This window comes from Eptatretus burgeri, chromosome 6, assembly GCF_056783735.1.
Source record: "Eptatretus burgeri isolate ZD-2024b chromosome 6, Ebu_testis_v1, whole genome shotgun sequence".
Taxonomy (NCBI): Eukaryota; Metazoa; Chordata; class Myxini; order Myxiniformes; family Myxinidae; genus Eptatretus; species Eptatretus burgeri.
Window position 1 is genome coordinate 48567567 of NC_140966.1, and position 17932 is coordinate 48585498.

At 49.1% G+C, this 17932-nt stretch overlaps 1 protein-coding gene across 10 annotated transcripts in view; it reads left to right on the forward strand.

The window, feature by feature from the left end:
- Window positions 1–17932, forward strand: part of LOC147024721 (sister chromatid cohesion protein PDS5 homolog A-like) — a 197904-nt gene that overhangs the window by 166284 nt on the left and 13688 nt on the right. For 9 of the 10 annotated variants that reach the window (XR_015059166.1, XM_085884895.1, XM_085884890.1 and 6 more), the window contains one exon: window positions 17577–17781. The exons of the other annotated variant lie outside the window; for it this stretch is intronic. Coding sequence is in view for 8 of the 9 variants with exons in the window: in XM_085884895.1 (XP_085741021.1) it covers window positions 17577–17781 (205 nt within the window). In the remaining variant the exon portion in view is untranslated. The remainder of the gene's footprint in view (window positions 1–17576; window positions 17782–17932) is intronic. 10 annotated transcript variants of the gene reach the window in all.

The window sequence follows — 17932 nt, forward strand, 5'->3', positions numbered from 1 at the left end:
GCGAACATATCTTTCCCACTGGCATCCGGTGATGGTTTGATTGCTAAAACGGACAAAGCCAAACTCCGCAACCATATACTGAAACTGTGGCCCGATTGCCGTGTGGACGCTTGGCCTATCCAAGGTGCAACAATTGTGGATGGAATGGCCGTTATTCAGCCGATAAAGGCTGGTTCACTGCCTAACACTTTCGGCAAACTGGAAGAGATGGTGCTGAACATTGTAGTGGCCAAAGCACGACATAACCAATCTTCGAGACTGGACGTGGTGTTTGATACTTACCCAAGTATCAGCATCAAGTGCCTGGAGCATGCTAGACGAGTGGGCAGGGCGGTCGATCTTCAGATGCGAACCATCTATGGACGCGATCAAGCCCTTCCAAAACAGTGGGCCAATTATCTCCTGAGCGGAGCCAACAAGGAGGCGTTGATAGAGTTCATCGTCAAATCGTGGACGAGAAACATCTCTCCATCAAAACTGGGTGACATGCTGTTGTACGTCAGTCATGCCGGCAAATGTGAGAAAATCGAGGCGTCGAATGGTGTCATGACTGTGTCGTCAGTATCTGAACTTGAATGTGACCATGAGGAAGCTGACACGAAGCTCCTGCTACATGCCGTTCACGTGGTACAGAATGAAGAGTCGGTGCGCATAGAGAGTTTTGACACCGATGTGTTGGCGTTGGCTCACTCGAAGTCGATTTGGGCACGAAATTTCCATCTGGTCACAGGAAGTCCCAAGGACATTATCGTCGTTGACATTAGGAAGCTGAGTTATGCCCTGGAAAGTTCTGTCTGCGATGCATTCATAGGTTTGCACAATTTCACGGGAAGTGATACCACCAGTGCATTCCACGATAAGGGCAAAACAAGGCCATTTGACTTGATGATGAAGAGTCCCCATCTCATCACCTGTTTCGGGAGCATTGGTCGAGAATTCACGCTAGATCAGAATATCATTCACGACCTGGAACAATTCGTCTGCGCCATGTACAATCAGCGGACCGTGAAGAGTGTGGATGAGGCTCGCTACAAGCTATTCTGCAGCCAGTCGCTGGGAGAACAGAAGTTGCCACCTACAAGCGACGCTCTGATGCTGCATTGCAAAAGAGTGAACTATCAATCTGCGATCCACCACCGCATGACTGAGAGGTTTATAGAAGCCCCTTCTCCTACATTTCACGAATGGGTGGAACGCAACGGAGCACTGACTGTTCACTGGCTGAACAAACCACCAGCGCCGAAGGAACTGTTAGAGGCGAAGAAATGTAATTGCAAGAAGATGAAATGCGAGACCAACCAGTGTTCTTGCCGGTCAAAAGGACTGTCCTGCACAGAGTGCTGTGGGTGTCAAAACTGCGCCAACGATGAACAGACCCATGCAGAAATAGAACTTATGGATGATGAAACAGAACCGACGATGATTCCGACGATGAACTGTAAATGCGGGTGTCACACTGCTTTTGCTGTGGTGATCTACTACACAGTAGTATTCAGGTTGGTTAGCATGTAATAGTGGACTTGAGTTTTGTAATACTCAAAACCACCTAGTTCAGTTCAAAACTAGAGCCGAGTTCAGCAACCGCTTCAGAGCAAGAAATAGTGGAGTTCGAAGACAGTAATCCTCTTGTAGCGGTTCTACTTTTCATCAGGCTGAGTCGCGCAGTCTCTTTGTCTTTGATTTAATCCGTAAGAGCCAATGTAACTGCCTTAAATAGTCAATGTAACTACCTTGAATAGTCAATGTAACTGTCTTTAATTGCCAGTGTGGCTGCCTTTAATAGTCAATGTCACTACCTTTAATAGTCAATGTAACTACTTTTAATAGTCAATGTAAATACCTTTAATAGTCAATGTAAATACCTTTAATAGTCAATGCAACTGTCTTTAATAGTCAATGCAACTACCTTTAATAGTCAATGTAACTACCTTTAATAGTCAATGTAATTACCTTTAATAGCCAGTGTGGCTGCCTTTAATAGTCAATGTAACTACCTTTAATAGTCAATGTAACTACCTTTAATAGTCAATGTAACTACCTTTAATAGCCAGTGTGGCTGCCTTTTAAGCAAAAAGTTGCCTTGGTCAACTCGAAGACCTGTCTGGTCGGTTCAGACGTTTTCGGCCAGTAAAAATATGTTACTGCTTCGGTTTACGACCTTTAATTATAAACATCTTTAATAACAGTCCATAGGGCTCTGTATAAACATATTGTATCATTTTAAGACCTCACAAGAGTTTTCTTTGACATACATATCAGTCTATCATTGATTCTTCATTTCTGTGTCAAAATCGTGCTTTAATGTTCGGTTTATTTTTAATTGTCAAAAATGACCAATTGTGTCACATCCTCGACGTGGAAACAAGTGGATTTGGACTCAGCGTCTAAAATTCTTTAAGTATGCCAAATTTCATCCAGATTGGTGATCTGCACAACGAAAATCATTTTCTGAAGGTAATAGCGAGTACTTCCACATGGTCTAATAGGTCCTTAGATCAGTTATGTCGATAAGTACGTGTTCAGTTTAGATTTCCCCACTGTCGTCTAGCGGAAATTATTCGTATAACTGGCTGTGATCTTTGAGGTAGTGTTTTTCTTTTGCTATCTTTATTTTGGACCAACCGCATCTCAACCACCACAACCACCACCAGCCGCATCTCAACAACCACAGCCACCTTCTCCACAACCGCCTTCACAACAACCACCTTAACCACAACCACCACCAACCACATCTCAACAACCACAGCCACCTTCTCCACAACCACCATTACCACAACCACCGTAACCACAACTTCCACAATCACCACCGCGTTTCCACCTCGGCACACGGTTGCGAGAAGCCTGGCATTCGTCGATGGAGAACGGACGACGGCCTCACCCCCTCCCCCCAATGAATAACCCTGCGAGAGGAACAAAAAGCAATGAAAGCTATGAAAAAAAGGCAAAAGAAAGGCCCCGATCCAGGAGAAAAAACGCCCTTCTTCTGGAAGTTTCCCGCGCGTGCTGGAAGATGGGGTGGGAGGCGAGGGCGGGCAGAGCTCGAGATATAAGGAGGAGGCGCAGGGTGTGTGTGTGTGTGTGTGTGTGTGTGTGTGTGTGTGTGTGTGTGTGTGTGTGTGTGTGTGTGTGTGTGTGTATACGCTGAAGCTTTTCTCTCTCTCTGGGCTCTGCATCGCGCGTGCTCGCTGGATCGCGCACGCTCTCGCAATCTCTCTGGAGGTGTGAATTGGGTCGTTGGTTGTGGGCGCTCTCTCTGGGTCGTGTGCGAGGAAGCTCTCTCGGGGAAGGTCGGATCGAGGAGGACGGAGCCCAATAATTCACCATACGGTCACGTTCTCTTTCTTTCCTTTTATTTCTTTCTGGGTTTTTGTGTGTGTGTTCGTGGCGCCAATCCCATAAGTAAAACTGCATAAGTGACTGTACATAATAACTATAGACATCGGCTGTAGGCTTTCTTTTTACTCGCATCCTACCCCACCCCCTTCCCCCATTGCTTGATTGCATTGCTTTTCCTTGCCTTTTTTTTGTTTACCTTTTTTTTGCATTGTTTTTGTTTTCCTCGCCTGATTGCATACATGACTGCATGACTGCATATATGTCGTGTGTGTAATAAATGTCCTTGTGTGAATGTTGACCCATTCGTTGCATCCTTTCCCTCAATTGAACTGCCATAATTAAGTTCGGAATATAGCTGATTGTTAATAACTGATAAGAGAATCGGATCCGGCGGGGCTTGGCGAAAAACACCGCTCGGCAAATCGCAAACGGAGCGAGCTGCTTAGCAGCTCGTTTCCAAGCAGGTCCCGTCGAGGTGTAAATCCCCGGCATTTCTGTCTGCGCGCATAATTAGGTAAATCGACAATTATGCGATCGGACCCTGTCGCGCGCAGACAGAATAGCTGGCTGATTTTCAGTGTTATTAAATGCACACCCGTAGCTGGATTTCGGCATTGATCCAAAAGCTACGACTAGGTTTGTCCGTTCAGTGGGCGAGTGTGGCCGCCATTGGCTAAAAGCGGTCGCCCGCACGCCGACGGGCAGGAAACCACAACAGTAATCAGCATCAGAGTTTGCAAGAAGTTTAGCTTTCCTTGTTTTGTAGATTGCTAATTTCCCTTCAGCTATTATAAAATTGGTGAGAGCAGATTCAACATGATTTTTGGAATTTAACGGTAATCCAAAAATAAAAGTACGTAAAGAAAATACAATTTTCATATGACAGCACAATTGTGATAAAAAGGTAAAAAGTGGGGTCACTCTTGCACAGTCAACATAGGCATGATATTGTTGCGGTATTCGCGCCCGCCGGCGTGCGACGGCCACGTAACTCGAATCGCGGCACGTCGCCCACCGGACGGACAATCCAGTCGTGACCCTCTCGGACTAACGCCGGGAACCAGTCACGGGTGGACCTTTCGGTCTCACCGCGATCGAGCCAATCAGCCCCCGCGTGGGATAGGGTTGCTCGCCAAATTCGACCTACCTAAGTACCCACGCGGAGGGTAGACCGGGCGATCGCACCTCGCCGCAGGTCCACTTCGGACACGGGCCACTTAAGCGACCCGTTCCGTACTATCAGAATAACCGAGCGGTGTTATCGTCGACCCCGACGGTTCGATTAATTATCGGGCGTATTCAGCCCACTACCAACCCTTTACGTGAAGCAAGATGAGGATTCAATGGGAGAAAAAGACGAAGCGAAGCGGGAGAACAGTTCAACAATAAAGCACATTTATTCGCGGCACACGGGAAGCACACATATTCAATTCCACCAAAAGCACACAAAAAAAAGAAAACACAATTCCATTTACACAAAAAGCAAATATAAAAGCGAAGACAATGCAGAGCTAATACCGACTACCGAGCACACGGCAACACTTATACAATTCTACTTCACAGACGGCGCCGACAACACATACCCAAAACCAAGGAAAAGAATACCCCCAAGAATGAGGCGGGCCTGAGGCCGAGACCGGGTCGCGCCTACCCGTCTGGTGATGAGACGCGGAGCGGCGATGGCGCCTCACTCCGCGGGCCTCGTGGACGGTGTCTGGTAGGGGGTGGGAACGGGGCCCCCTTGGTCGCACTATCTCAGCGCGGGGGGAAACAGGAGGGGGTTGCTGATGCTCGGGGTATAGAGGATCTTTATTATCCCTGGTGTGCGTCTCCACCTCGGCCAGGTCGCGCTGCCGGCCTTCCTCGGGCGTGCAGCTCCCGGCACCGTCGCGAGCACCCCCTCGTCTGCCTTCGCCGCTGCCGCCTCTCCGCCTCTGGACTCTCCACCCTGGACTCTTCTTTGGGCTCTCCTCGTTCGACTCTCTTCAGCTTCTCCAGCTACTGCAGGCTTCGGGCTCCAGACTTCCACACTGCTCTGACTGACGAACACGGTCCTTTTATCCCCCCGTAGCTTCGCCTTTGACCCCCTCCCTTTGACCTTTCACCTCGCTCCCCATTGGCCCGAGAAAAAGTGGGCGTGAAGGCTTTTTGATCCACAAATTTGCATATATCGATCCCGTTCTGGAGGCGGGGCCAAATCGCCCCTCGCTCACCGATTGGACGGCAAAAAGTGGGCGTGTCGTTTTTGATCCGTTTTTGAAGCACAAAATCCGTGATTTTGTACACGCTGTTCAACGTGCGCCCTGCACGAGTCCAACACCGGTACCCACAGCGGGGCAAGAACGGTGGCGATGCTACGGTTGCGAGGTGTGACGTGAAGGTCGTGGCGGTTGTGGTGAAGCGGCGTTGTGGTTGGTGGTTGATGTTGTGGTTGTGGTGGTAATCATGGCGGTTGGTCCAAAATAAAGATAGTAAAAGAAAAACGGCTATCCTGAAGAGTCGCAGCTCGCATAAATGACATGTATTCCCACTAGACAACGGGTTTGGGCCTAACTACACATATACTTGCCGAGATACCTCACCTAAGGGACCTGAATGGTGGTTTGCGAATTTGGTAACCACAACACTACCCCCTTCCCTTTATACAGACTCGTCCCGAGTCGTCAAATTTTCGTGTGCCATCATGTGTAGTTTTCCCCTAGTACATTTTACCTACGGATCCCTGAGTGCGACATTCATGGTATTCGTGTCCCCAAAATAAATAACCTGAGGGCTGCGTAACTATCTCAACAAACTCACTCACACGGACGACTTAAATAAAATTGCCGGCGCTAAGACATACATGCCGGGGGCGCACTCATATTTACAGTACATCTTAACCTTAACTTACAAATTTTACACTAAACCATGGCCCAGGATCATTGAACTCTGCAAAAGAAAAGCAGTTAGCAGGGAGCCAGGCTGCCCACATGCAGTCTCTGGCTCAAACAATGCAGGTGACAGGGAACGTGGCTGGCTGCTCACACGCAGTCCAAGGCCTTCCCTTTTGAACTGAACTCAGTGAACCACAACGGTGCATGGGCTGCACAACGCAGTCTCCGTGCCAGCTCAAGTGGCACACGCAATGAGCACAACGAATGGATGCATGAACACAAACACGGTGCACGGGCCGCCACTGCAGACCCGTGTTGTAGCTGCCAACAGGGCAGTTCTTGCAGCTTGCAAACTGTTGCCTTGATCCTGGCGCACATGGAAATGAACAGGGGGGGCAAAGAAAAATTGAACGGGGCTGGTGAACGTGGGCAGTGGGCATGGCATGGCAAAGGCAGCAGGCAAACACAGCCCGCAGAAGAAGGCCGCTGCAGGCAAACACAGCCGGCAGACGAACTGGCCGGCACAGGCCTCGAAGAAAAACAGCCAGCAGATGAACTGGCCGGCACAGGCCTTGCAGCACACAGCTGCCGATGAAGTTGGCCGGCCTCCGCCTTGAAGCAAAACACGGCCAGCCGATGAAGTTGGCCAGCCTTTGCCGTTCAGTGAAGGTTGGTGGAGGGAGTGCGGTGGTGCTGGCCACTTGGAAGGCGGGCTCGGACCTACCTACCTGTCTCCCTCCCACCTATCGCCTTTGCCTGTCACTGTACATACCCACTCCCTTAATTTGTCAAACCCCAATTTAGCCCCCTTAATTTTTTGTTGTTTTTATTTTTACTTCCCCACTATAAATCGTCCCCTAACCCCCTTTATCGTCCTTGTTCGGCTAACCTATCCTGTCACCTAGCCTACTCCCAACCCCTACGTTCCCTTCCCGGAGGGGAATAAGGGAGAGCTAACGTCCTGTGTCGAGGCCCAACTCAAGCCTCAGAATGGCCTCCCCAGAGTTCGGCGATCTAACCCAAAGTGGGTCCAGCGGCCCACAACGAGAGCGAGGGGATGGATGGTGCGGAGGGGTACATCTCCTAATCTACCCTAACCATTTAACTGTTAAACTACCCCGGGGCTTTCAACAAGCGCCTCTCGCTTAAACTATTGGTTCTAACAACCCAGATTCCCGTCGCCTGTGTTGGTGTCCTCACAATTTCGGGCCTCGCCCCCCAATTTTCTCTCCGTGCCCTCACACGGTCTCCTGGCTGGGACACGTGGCTCCCTTTGGCAGGCACAACCCTCTGCCGAATCTCCCGCTATGGCACCCCCGGGCACTACACTGCCTCCGAGCCTACCAGCTCCCTAACACCGGGGAGTGCCCCCCATGGCACCTCCCCTGAAACGCACACGTGGCAGGCCGGCCTCCCGGGCCCCTTTCCGAGGGTCACCCGTGCCCACTACACTGCCCACGCGGCTAATGGCGCCCCGGGCCCCCGCACCAAGCAGGCGCACCCGTGCCCACTACTCTATCCCGGCCCCCCATGGGCCCTTGGCCTACCGCGGCCGACTAGCCTGGTGCCCGGGGTACCCACTCAGCGATACTCACCTTTCGCAGCCACGCTCCCAAGCCCGTCAACAGGGCTCCTGCACCCCTCCAAATGGGTCTCGAGCCTACTTTCCCACCAACAACAAAACGACCTCCATTTTTCAATTTGACTAACCCAGCTAACTCACCCTACACTGACCCCGGGGTCTCTTGGGCGGGAGTCACTCCTCCCCCCAATCACTCATCGCACCATGCATTCCCCATTCACTCCACACACACAGACCCGCTGGCCTCACTCACTCACCAAGCACATGCTTCCACCTCACTCAACATGTACACGCTTCCAATTCACTCACCAACAACTCTTCAACACACACACCACTGAACTCTGCCATCCTTCTAACTACATCCCCTAACTAACTCGTGCTCCCACGTCGTCCCTTAAACTACAGCACGTTCCTTTTAACACTACGTAGCTAAGCTACGTCCCCTCTACACATCCACAAGTCTGTCACTGTCTCCAAATGTCCCAAAAATTCATTTTATTTCCCAACCTAAAGCTCACTAAATCCCTCTACCTAATCCATTCCACGGACTCCATGAGGACTTACCCCTGCCCCATGAAGTCGGTCTAGCTAAGCTAACCCTTCCCCCTAACTAGTTTCCATCCTGTGCCCAGGTCAAGGGGGTCTTCCACCCCTTGCCCAGGAATCCTGTGTACCCGAAAGTGAGGCTTGTTCCCCTTTTTTTTTTTTTTTCTTTACATGCGCAGCGCCAGCACGGCAACTCAGAGCTCGCGCACTTTGCACCTGCCCGTGACGTCATGCAGCTGCACGTGTTCCTCGTCCCTCCTTGGACGGGACCATCCGGCAGAGACACCCCTCCTGCCGGATTCCAACCCCACGTGCAGCCATGACGTCACCGTGCGCAGAAAAAAACACAAGCCCCACGTCTCGAGGGGTTCCCCACGCGAACACATGTGCTTTGCCCGTTGGAGCTTAACACACACGATCGCGTGGAGAACCCGTCCGGTCCAAATCCGTTTACCTGCCTAAACTTTGTCCGTCCGCGGGATCGGCAAATCCACCGCGTGCGTTTCCAGACCGGGACTTCACTCTCGCAAGCGAGCACGTGGTGGTCTCGTGCGTTGCACAGCACGGACCTCGTGCTCACTGCTGGGTGAACCCGGCACGGTCCACGAAACAACTACAGCCGCTACTCGGCTTTCTCTCCTCTGTCGCCGTCGTCGCCATTCGACCCACGCACACCTGCGTGTTACGACGCACACAGTCCACTCCATCACATTCACACCGGGAGACGCGGCTGCGTGCTCCCGCATGCCAACCGACATCTCCCTCACATACCGCTCTCTCACACACACGGTCTCCCTTGCACACAGCGACCTTGCACACGGCCGTTCACTCACGCGTGGTGCCTCACCACTCACACAAACCATACTACTTACACACGCGGGGGCACTCACCCGCGGTGCCTCATCCACACACCGTGCCTCACTCATACACGCGGGGGCACTTAACCGCGGTGCCTCATCCACACACGCGGGGGCACTCAACCGCGGTGTCTCATCCATACTCCGTGCCTCACTCCCACACGCGGGGGCACTCACCCGCGGTGCCTCACTCGCACTCCGTGCCTCATCCACACTGGCCGTTTCATCCACACACGCGGGGGCACTAACCCGCGGTGCCTCACTCACACTGGCCGTTTCACTCACACACACGGCCTCACTCACACACGGTGCCTCACCCACGCACGGCGTGCTGGGAAGCACGTACTCCGGCACCATCGCCACCACACCACTCACACATGGGGTCGCTTCCACACACGGGGACGCACTCACGCCTTGCACCACACACACAGGGACAACCACACTGGGGATTCGTGTCCCCACAAGGGTCTCCGGGGCCTCTATACCCCCCAAGCTCTCCGTGCACCTGTCCACAGCACTCGTCCCCTCAACCTCGCAAAGCACGACCGAACTCACCTGGTCGTGACTCGCCTCAAGGGGGCAGACTCCCTCCCCTCGTTCCTGGAGGAGGCCATCCAGGTGCTCGCACTGGGTCTCTACACGCTCCGCGAGCTCACCCCCATTATCCTCCACTACCTCCGTGTGTGTGTGTGCGTCACTTACCCCGTCCTCACCGTGCAGTCTCTCCTCTATTTTTTCTGTCTCCCGTGTCTCTGCCAACTCTTCACCCTTTACCTCCCTTGTCTCAACTATTATTATTTCCTTTGTCACGGCCTTCATGCCCGCCTGCAGGCATCGGCCCATGTTCTGCGTCTCACCCCGGAACTTTTTCATTTCCTCCTTCATGTTTGCTTCCATTCCGTTCATTTGCTGTCTATTCGCATCCATTTTCCTCATCAATGCCTCAAACATTTCCATCGTCCGATCCATGGGCGAATTCGCACGTGGGGGCCGTTTGTCCGCCACCCCAGCCACTGCGCCCATTTCGAACTCTGGCTTCAGTTGGGGGAGTTCATGTTCCTGCACAATCAACATTTCCTGCTCGGGGATTCCATCCTGGACCATGGATTCTACATTATTACACATATACATTTCTAATACCCCCGGCTCCCGCTCGCCTTGAGACGCCATCTTGCTTCTCGTGAAGGGTTAATTTGCTCGCTCGTAATTTGGAGGGAATCGGGGGTCGCTTCTCTCACCCCTGGACCGATTCCCGTGAATTTAATTGGAGACAGGAGAGCCCGTTTTCCTGTTCTCCGATACCAGTGCCGCGAGGAGGGCGATGAATTTGTATTGCACGACCTGACACCAGTGTTGCGGTATTCGCGCCCGCCGGCGTGCGGCGGCCACGTAACTCGAATCGCGGCACGTCGCCCACCGGACGGACAATCCAGTCGTGACCCTCTCGGACTAACGCCGGGAACCAGTCACGGGTGGACCTTTCGGTCTCACCGCGATCGAGCCAATCAGCCCCCGCGTGGGATAGGGTTGCTCGCCAAATTCGACCTACCTAAGTACCCACGCGGAGGGTAGACCGGGCGATCGCACCTCGCCGCAGGTCGACTTCGGACACGGGCCACTTAAGCGACCCGTTCCGTACTATCAGAATAACCGAGCGGTGTTATCGTCGACCCCGACGGTTCGATTAATTATCGGGCGTATTCAGCCCACTACCAACCCTTACGTGAAGCAAGATGAGGATTCAATGGGAGAAAAAGACGAAGCGAAGCGGGCGAACAGTTCAACAATAAAGCACATTTATTCGCGGCACACGGGAAGCACACATATTCAATTCCACCAAAAGCACACAAAAAAAAGAAAACACAATTCCATTTACACAAAAAGCAAATATAAAAGCGAAGACAATGCAGAGCTAATACCGACTACCGAGCACACGGCAACACTTATACAATTCTACTTCACAGACGGCGCCGACAACACATACCCAAAACCAAGGAAAAGAATACCCCCAAGAATGAGGCGGGCCTGAGGCCGAGACCGGGTCGCGCCTACCCATCTGGTGATGAGACGCGGAGCGGCAATGGCGCCTCACTCCGCGGGCCTCGTGGACGGTGTCTGGTAGGGGGTGGGAACGGGGCCCCCTTGGTCGCACTATCTCAGCGCGGGGGGAAACAGGAGGGGGTTGCTGATGCTCGGGGTATAGAGGATCTTTATTATCCCTGGTGTGCGTCTCCACCTCGGCCAGGTCGCGCTGCCGGCCTTCCTCGGGCGTGCAGCTTCCGGCACCGTCGCGAGCACCCCCTCGTCTGCCTTCGCCGCTGCCGCCTCTCCGCCTCTGGACTCTCCACCCTGGACTCTTCTTTGGGCTCTCCTCGTTCGACTCTCTTCAGCTTCTCCAGCTACTGCAGGCTTCGGGCTCCAGACTTCCACACTGCTCTGACTGACGAACACGGTCCTTTTATCCCCCCGTAGCTTCGCCTTTGACCCCCTCCCTTTGACCTTTCACCTCGCTCCCCATTGGCCCGAGAAAAAGTGGGCGTGAAGGCTTTTTGATCCACAAATTTGCATATATCGATCCCGTTCTGGAGGCGGGGCCAAATCGCCCCTCGCTCACCGATTGGACGGCAAAAAGTGGGCGTGTGTCGTTTTTGATCCGTTTTTGAAGCACAAAATCCGTGATTTTGTACACGCTGTTCAACGTGCGCCCTGCACGAGTCCAACACCGGTACCCACAGCGGGGCAAGAACGGTGGCGATGCTACGGTTGCGAGGTGTGACGTGAAGGTCGTGGCGGTTGTGGTGAAGCGGCGTTGTGGTTGGTGGTTGATGTTGTGGTTGTGGTGGTAATCATGGCGGTTGGTCCAAAATAAAGATAGTAAAAGAAAAACGGCTATCCTGAAGAGTCGCAGCTCGCATAAATGACATGTATTCCCACTAGACAACGGGTTTGGGCCTAACTACACATATACTTGCCGAGATACCTCACCTAAGGGACCTGAATGGTGGTTTGCGAATTTGGTAACCACAACAATATAAATCTTCAGAGGCCATACAAAAGGGGCATGAAACAGAATTTAATACATTAAAATGATGTAAATACATTAAAATGATGTAATAAAACATTCGTAGGTAAAATGATGTGTACAATTCTCCAAGAGGTATCACCAGTCCGTTTTACAATCGGGGGGGACATACATGGCAGCCCATTGTGGGCACAGGGGGGACCCCAGAGGTAACATCCCCTTCCATCGGGATCCAAAACTATCTTTGCACACATTAGGATGCCGTATGGTGACACAAAGGTGGTACAGGCACTTTTTAGCAACACTAGGAAGTGGAGAGGAAGACAAGATCACAGTTTCTGTTAATGCCAGTGATGTATATGCAACTGTGGAAAGAAGGGGGCATGGATTGCAGGGACAGCGTTGGTGGTATCACAATGGAGTCCCAAACTTCTGGAGGTACGCAGAACCTCCTGAATGAGCTGGGAAACAGTTCTCAAAGAGCGCATTCCAATGGTAGTCGCAATATACCCGACTCAGTGCCATGTTTTGTTCTCGTTCCGCAGATCTCATATGAGACGTATACCGGAGTTTATGAAGCATTGTATGCACGTGATCGAGGAATGATCGGAAAAGTGCATTGTAGAAGATAGGCTCGTCGAGAAAGTTGTTGATGTTGTAGTGAGCCATATCTCGGTGCACTACAAGAGGCTGCCAGGTTTGCAACAGGTCTTGGTAAAACAAAGGCAATGGAGAGATGTCCACATGTTGCAAGTCCATGAGAAAAGGTTCCTGATTGAAGTCGAGCATGCCAGCCATTTTCAGAAAATGGTTAGCAGTGGGGCGCCATGGCAGTGATGCAGAAAAAAGAAAGCAGTGGACAGTGGCGACTCGAAAGGCCATCAGTCGGCTGAGAATGTCAACAAGACCATGACCACCATCTGCCAATGGAAGGTAAAGGACTTCAGGCTTGACCCAAGGTTTGCCACCCCAGAAAATAATCAAGCAGATTTTTCTGGATTGTGTCCTCGAGTACTTTCAAGCTTTATCAGATATTTTTATTGCTTCGCTGTCCTCCCCCTTCACAACTATTGCCTAATGTATACTTCATTTCTACATAACAATGCCCTGTGTTCATGTCATTTATAGAGGTTTACTACACAGCAAATTTGTTATTCATTAATTTGAATTAAGCATTCCTCCGTCTTCCTGGTGCCAACCAAAACAGCTTTATTTCGTTTAACTTGCCAACCAAGTGAAATAAAGAAAATATTATATTGTTACACAGTTAACTAACACACTATTTATATTCATTATAAAACAACCATCAGAATGTGATGATCCATTATCAAGTATATTTTAAAGTATCAGAGCAGCAAACATAAGAGAGGGGTACACATTTCATTTAACTAAGCATGGACTTATAATTATCACATCTTTCACCATGCCCAGATGTGCTTCAGCCAGGACGGGGATTATACATCCTTTATTATTATTGTCATCTGATTTGAAAGTCATCTGGTTTGAAATGTTCGCTTTGAGTGGTACGGTGGTGATGTTGAGCATTTACTAGTGGATTCAGGAGAGCACTTTGTCAACATGGAGAAAGACAAACAACATATTAATCAATGATCCTAAGTTTCTAAAAGATAAGTCACAGTTATATGGAAGTAACAAGACCACAGTGTGTTCAAACAAAGATTCTATCCCACTCATTCGTGGTTTGTCAAGCAAACATTGTAGCGAGTTAAACAAAGAAACTCACAAGCTGCGGGCAGTCCACTCTGCAAACATAATGAGTTCTCACTTTCTCATTGTCAGAGAACTAATAGCATGTTTTATGCTGCAGGCATTTTCAATCTTTATCTCAACTCTGTTGAGATACAAAGAGAGCTTATCCCCCCAAAAAAAATTGTTTCATCATGATCAATACAGAAACACCAATGCTTTGTGATATTCACAGAGCTTTCTATCACCAAATATGTCCATAAATTGTTGGTGTAGCACATTTCACAAGATGGGATTAATTATTTTACTTCCACAAAGGGAAGGCAGCATGAGGGGAGGGGAAGGGAAGGCAGCAGGAGGGGAAGGGAAGGCAGCAGGAGGGGAGGGGAGAGAAGGCAGTGCGATGGAAGAGGAAGGGAAGGCAGCGTACTGGGGCGAAAGTGCTTTCAATCGTCAATTGCGAAAGCGAACATGTTGCTGCTGCAGACTTTGGTTTCTTTGTATCCGTGTTCTCAACCGTCACTAGTAGGTACTCTCTCTGGTGTTTGGTTTTCAAATGTTTTAGCATATTGGACATATTACAGTGATGAGCAAGGTCTATTGAATATAGTTAGTGAGCATGCAACTTTTGGACTGTTTTATTTAACCTTCCCCAAATAGTTAAAAACTACACTTCTGCACCTTTTGAATGACATGTTGTCAAATCTTCATTAGTCGATGTATTGCCTACCTGTCTATCAGTAAAGCAATTAACACGCTTTACTGGCCAACTCTAAATGCCTTGGTATTCAAAAGGATCACACCCTTGGGGCTTGTTTAGTTTGCAAGTGATTTGCTTTTGCTGCTATATTGTAAACAGGAAGCTCCAGGGGCATGTTTCTCTTCAATTAATGTTACCAGGCCATTTGTAACTTGAACATGCCCAACAGGGATGAAAACAATTTTCCGCGAAAAAAACACTTATTACTCGTAATCAATGTCAATTCTGGTTCACCACTCGATTCCTTTCGACTCCATGGTTGGAATTTAGTACTTTGAAATTGATCCGCCCACCACTGTTAAGCACTCAAGCAAGCACTCCAACGAAACAGTTGATAAGGAACGGCTGGCTTGGCAAGCGATTAGCGATTGGTTATAACAAACACCACCCAGCGATGCCCGGAGTGTCAAACAATGTCTGAAATGGACAAATGAATACTTTTTGTAACCAGTTGGAATTGCTGCAAAGGTCAATTCCGCAGTTTAATTTTTTTTTATTTGGCTAAGGTTAAGAGATTCGAGCACTTATCGCATGTGCGAAAATGAAATAAAGCCATGAACACTGGCGTCTCCAGGTGTTTATAAGCATAGTGATGTATCCATTGATTCATAGGTATGAAGAAGAGGCATTTGATGATATGAGTGAGGAAAATGAAAAAAAATTGAGCGCTTTATCATTAAGAAACTGCTGTGGCCTGTTCCAAGTTAAGGCATTGTTGAGCAGGCGAAAACAAAAGGTGAATTAACACCCCAGTGGGATGACAGAGGACTGACAAAGAGGTTGATCAAGGATGAAACCTCGCTAAAGGATAATTAAATAAGTCCACTAATTATCTTCAAAAGGATTTTTTTAATTAACCCAAATACCCAGTTTTCATTCATTTGCTACCTCAGAGTTCCCTTAGTATCCATGCAAAGTTTGGGGTCGCTAAGTTTCGTGGTTTTGGAGTCGTGGAGGAGACACACTGATGGACTGACAGACTGACTGACACACATTGACACTTATCATTATACATAAGTAATGTTTGCTTGTTGTTTTTGTAAAAAAATAAAAAATAAAAAGAAGATAACCTCATGGAATTGGAATGGAGTTGTTGGTATAATTATCGACAATTAGTATTTTTTTCTCTACATGATCGAGGCTTGTGGAAGAGCTTGAGCAGAATGGAAGGGAACAAAATAGATAGGGGAAAACACTAACAGCAGAGTAGTAGTGAGAGTGAGATCAAGGGGAGGGGAAGAAGGACAAATGGGGTGAACAAGCCACATACAAGATGAAACAGCAAGAAGAGGAAGGGGAAAGCTGGGATGAAACATAAAAGGAACAAATCAACTGACAACTAACAAACAAAAAGAGGTGAGGGAGAGGGGGCAAAAATCACAATAACCTGGAAAAGGAGTGCTTGAGAATGAAGTCATTTGGGGTCGAACAGATCATGAGTATGGATGGGGGTGACCTGAGGTAGTAGTGAACAGCTGTCTTGAAGTCCTGGAGGGAAGAATGGGACTGAACAGAATGAGGAAGTTGGTTCTATAGGTGAGAGAAAAGAGGAACAAATGAGTGGAAGTGAGCAGTGAGCCTGGATCTTGGGAGTTTAACAATAAGAAGGCTACTGACAGACCACATATGCCTTGCAGAAACCTAGGAGGGACAGCCAAGAGAAGGCAGAGGGTGCAAGACCAAAATGGAGGCAGTAGAATACAGAGGCTACCAACCTGTCTGCAATGTGAAAGTAACAGGCCGAGACACTCAGCTTCATAATGGGACAACCCAATGATTTTGAGGGCCTTGCTTTCCACAGCATCAAGAATGGCAAGATGTGAGATAGGGTGCCAGCTCAAATAGTAGAGCAGTACTGTCAGAACCCGCTATTCATGGATTCTCTATTCGCACACTCTGTGCATTTGTGGTTCATAAAATGTGACCTGCTTCGACATTCGTGGCCCTCTGCTTTGTGTATTCGCAGTTTTTTTTTCTTCACGTTTTTGTGGTTTTTCACAGGCGTTTTCGCATTTTTTTTCATGGATTAAAAAAAAAATTTCCCTCATGAATTTTCCATTGAAACAATGCCCTGCTATTCGCAGATTTGCTATTCATGGAATATTCCAGGATCATATCCCCCACGAATAGCGGGGTCTGACAGTGGATCTGACAGTGGACATGAATTTGCATAGGGTGTCAAATTTTTAGATTGGCCAAGGAAAGATCTTGCATTAGGGAGGATGTCCAGTCTGTGGCTGGCTTTGGAGTCCATCTTGGAAATATGGTTTGCCCAAGAAGGATCATGGCTGATGATGAAGCCTCAAGAGTTGAGTGACTTGACCTATTCAAGTGGTTTGTTTCGGAAGTAGATGGGAGGATTTGCCAGATGGTCCTTTCGGAGAGACAAGGTGAATGTGTGGGATTTGTCGTAGTTGAAAGACATATGCCAAGTGTTGGACTAGCTCCTAATTCTGTTAAGTTCTGCAGAGAGAGAAGAAGCTCCTACCTGCCTGTCTGAAAAATGAGAGATGATGTGGCAGAGGGTGGAATTGTCAGCAAAGTGATGAGCAAGATTTTCCAGGGAATCAAAAAGAGATCATTGATGAAGATTCACAGGACAGGGTATGGATTATGGGGAAAGGGAGATTCTGATATAGACTGCAACATAACAAGAACCTCGATAATTGGGTCTGTCCAAAAGGAACAAAAATAATGAGGGAGTGGAGCAAGTTCAGTGAATTGTGAAAGAGAGGTTTGTGTTTGTAACTCCTTTGAATAATAAAATATGGAACTCTTCTCATTGTGAAAGGACAGTGGAAAACATAACCTGCATAAGACTGAGATGCTGGTATCCTTACTTTCTGGTGTCTCTATCTTCAGGATGATTGACTTCTAGTTTGTCTACCTTCAGGATGAGTGCTTTCAGGTGCGGGAAGCATTTGCAAAAAAGCTGCACAAAGCACTGCTTGTTCTTCGTGCTCCCCTTGAGCTGCTCGCTGCATTCTCTTTGGCAGCAAAGGATCCTGTTCTTAAGTGCTGCACACATGCACGTGTTTGTGTGAAACAAAACATCAACACTCGCCGCAGTTATATTCAGAAGCATGGCTTGCAAAGGGGTGAGCTTGTCCTTGTTCATTACCTCTGCCACTGAAGGTGGAGGGAGGTTGTGTTTTCACCCCTGTCTGTCTGTTTGTTTGTTTTTGAGCATGGTATCTCAAAAAGTTGTGGACGGATTTGGATGAAATTTGGTGGACAAGTTGTAGCAAG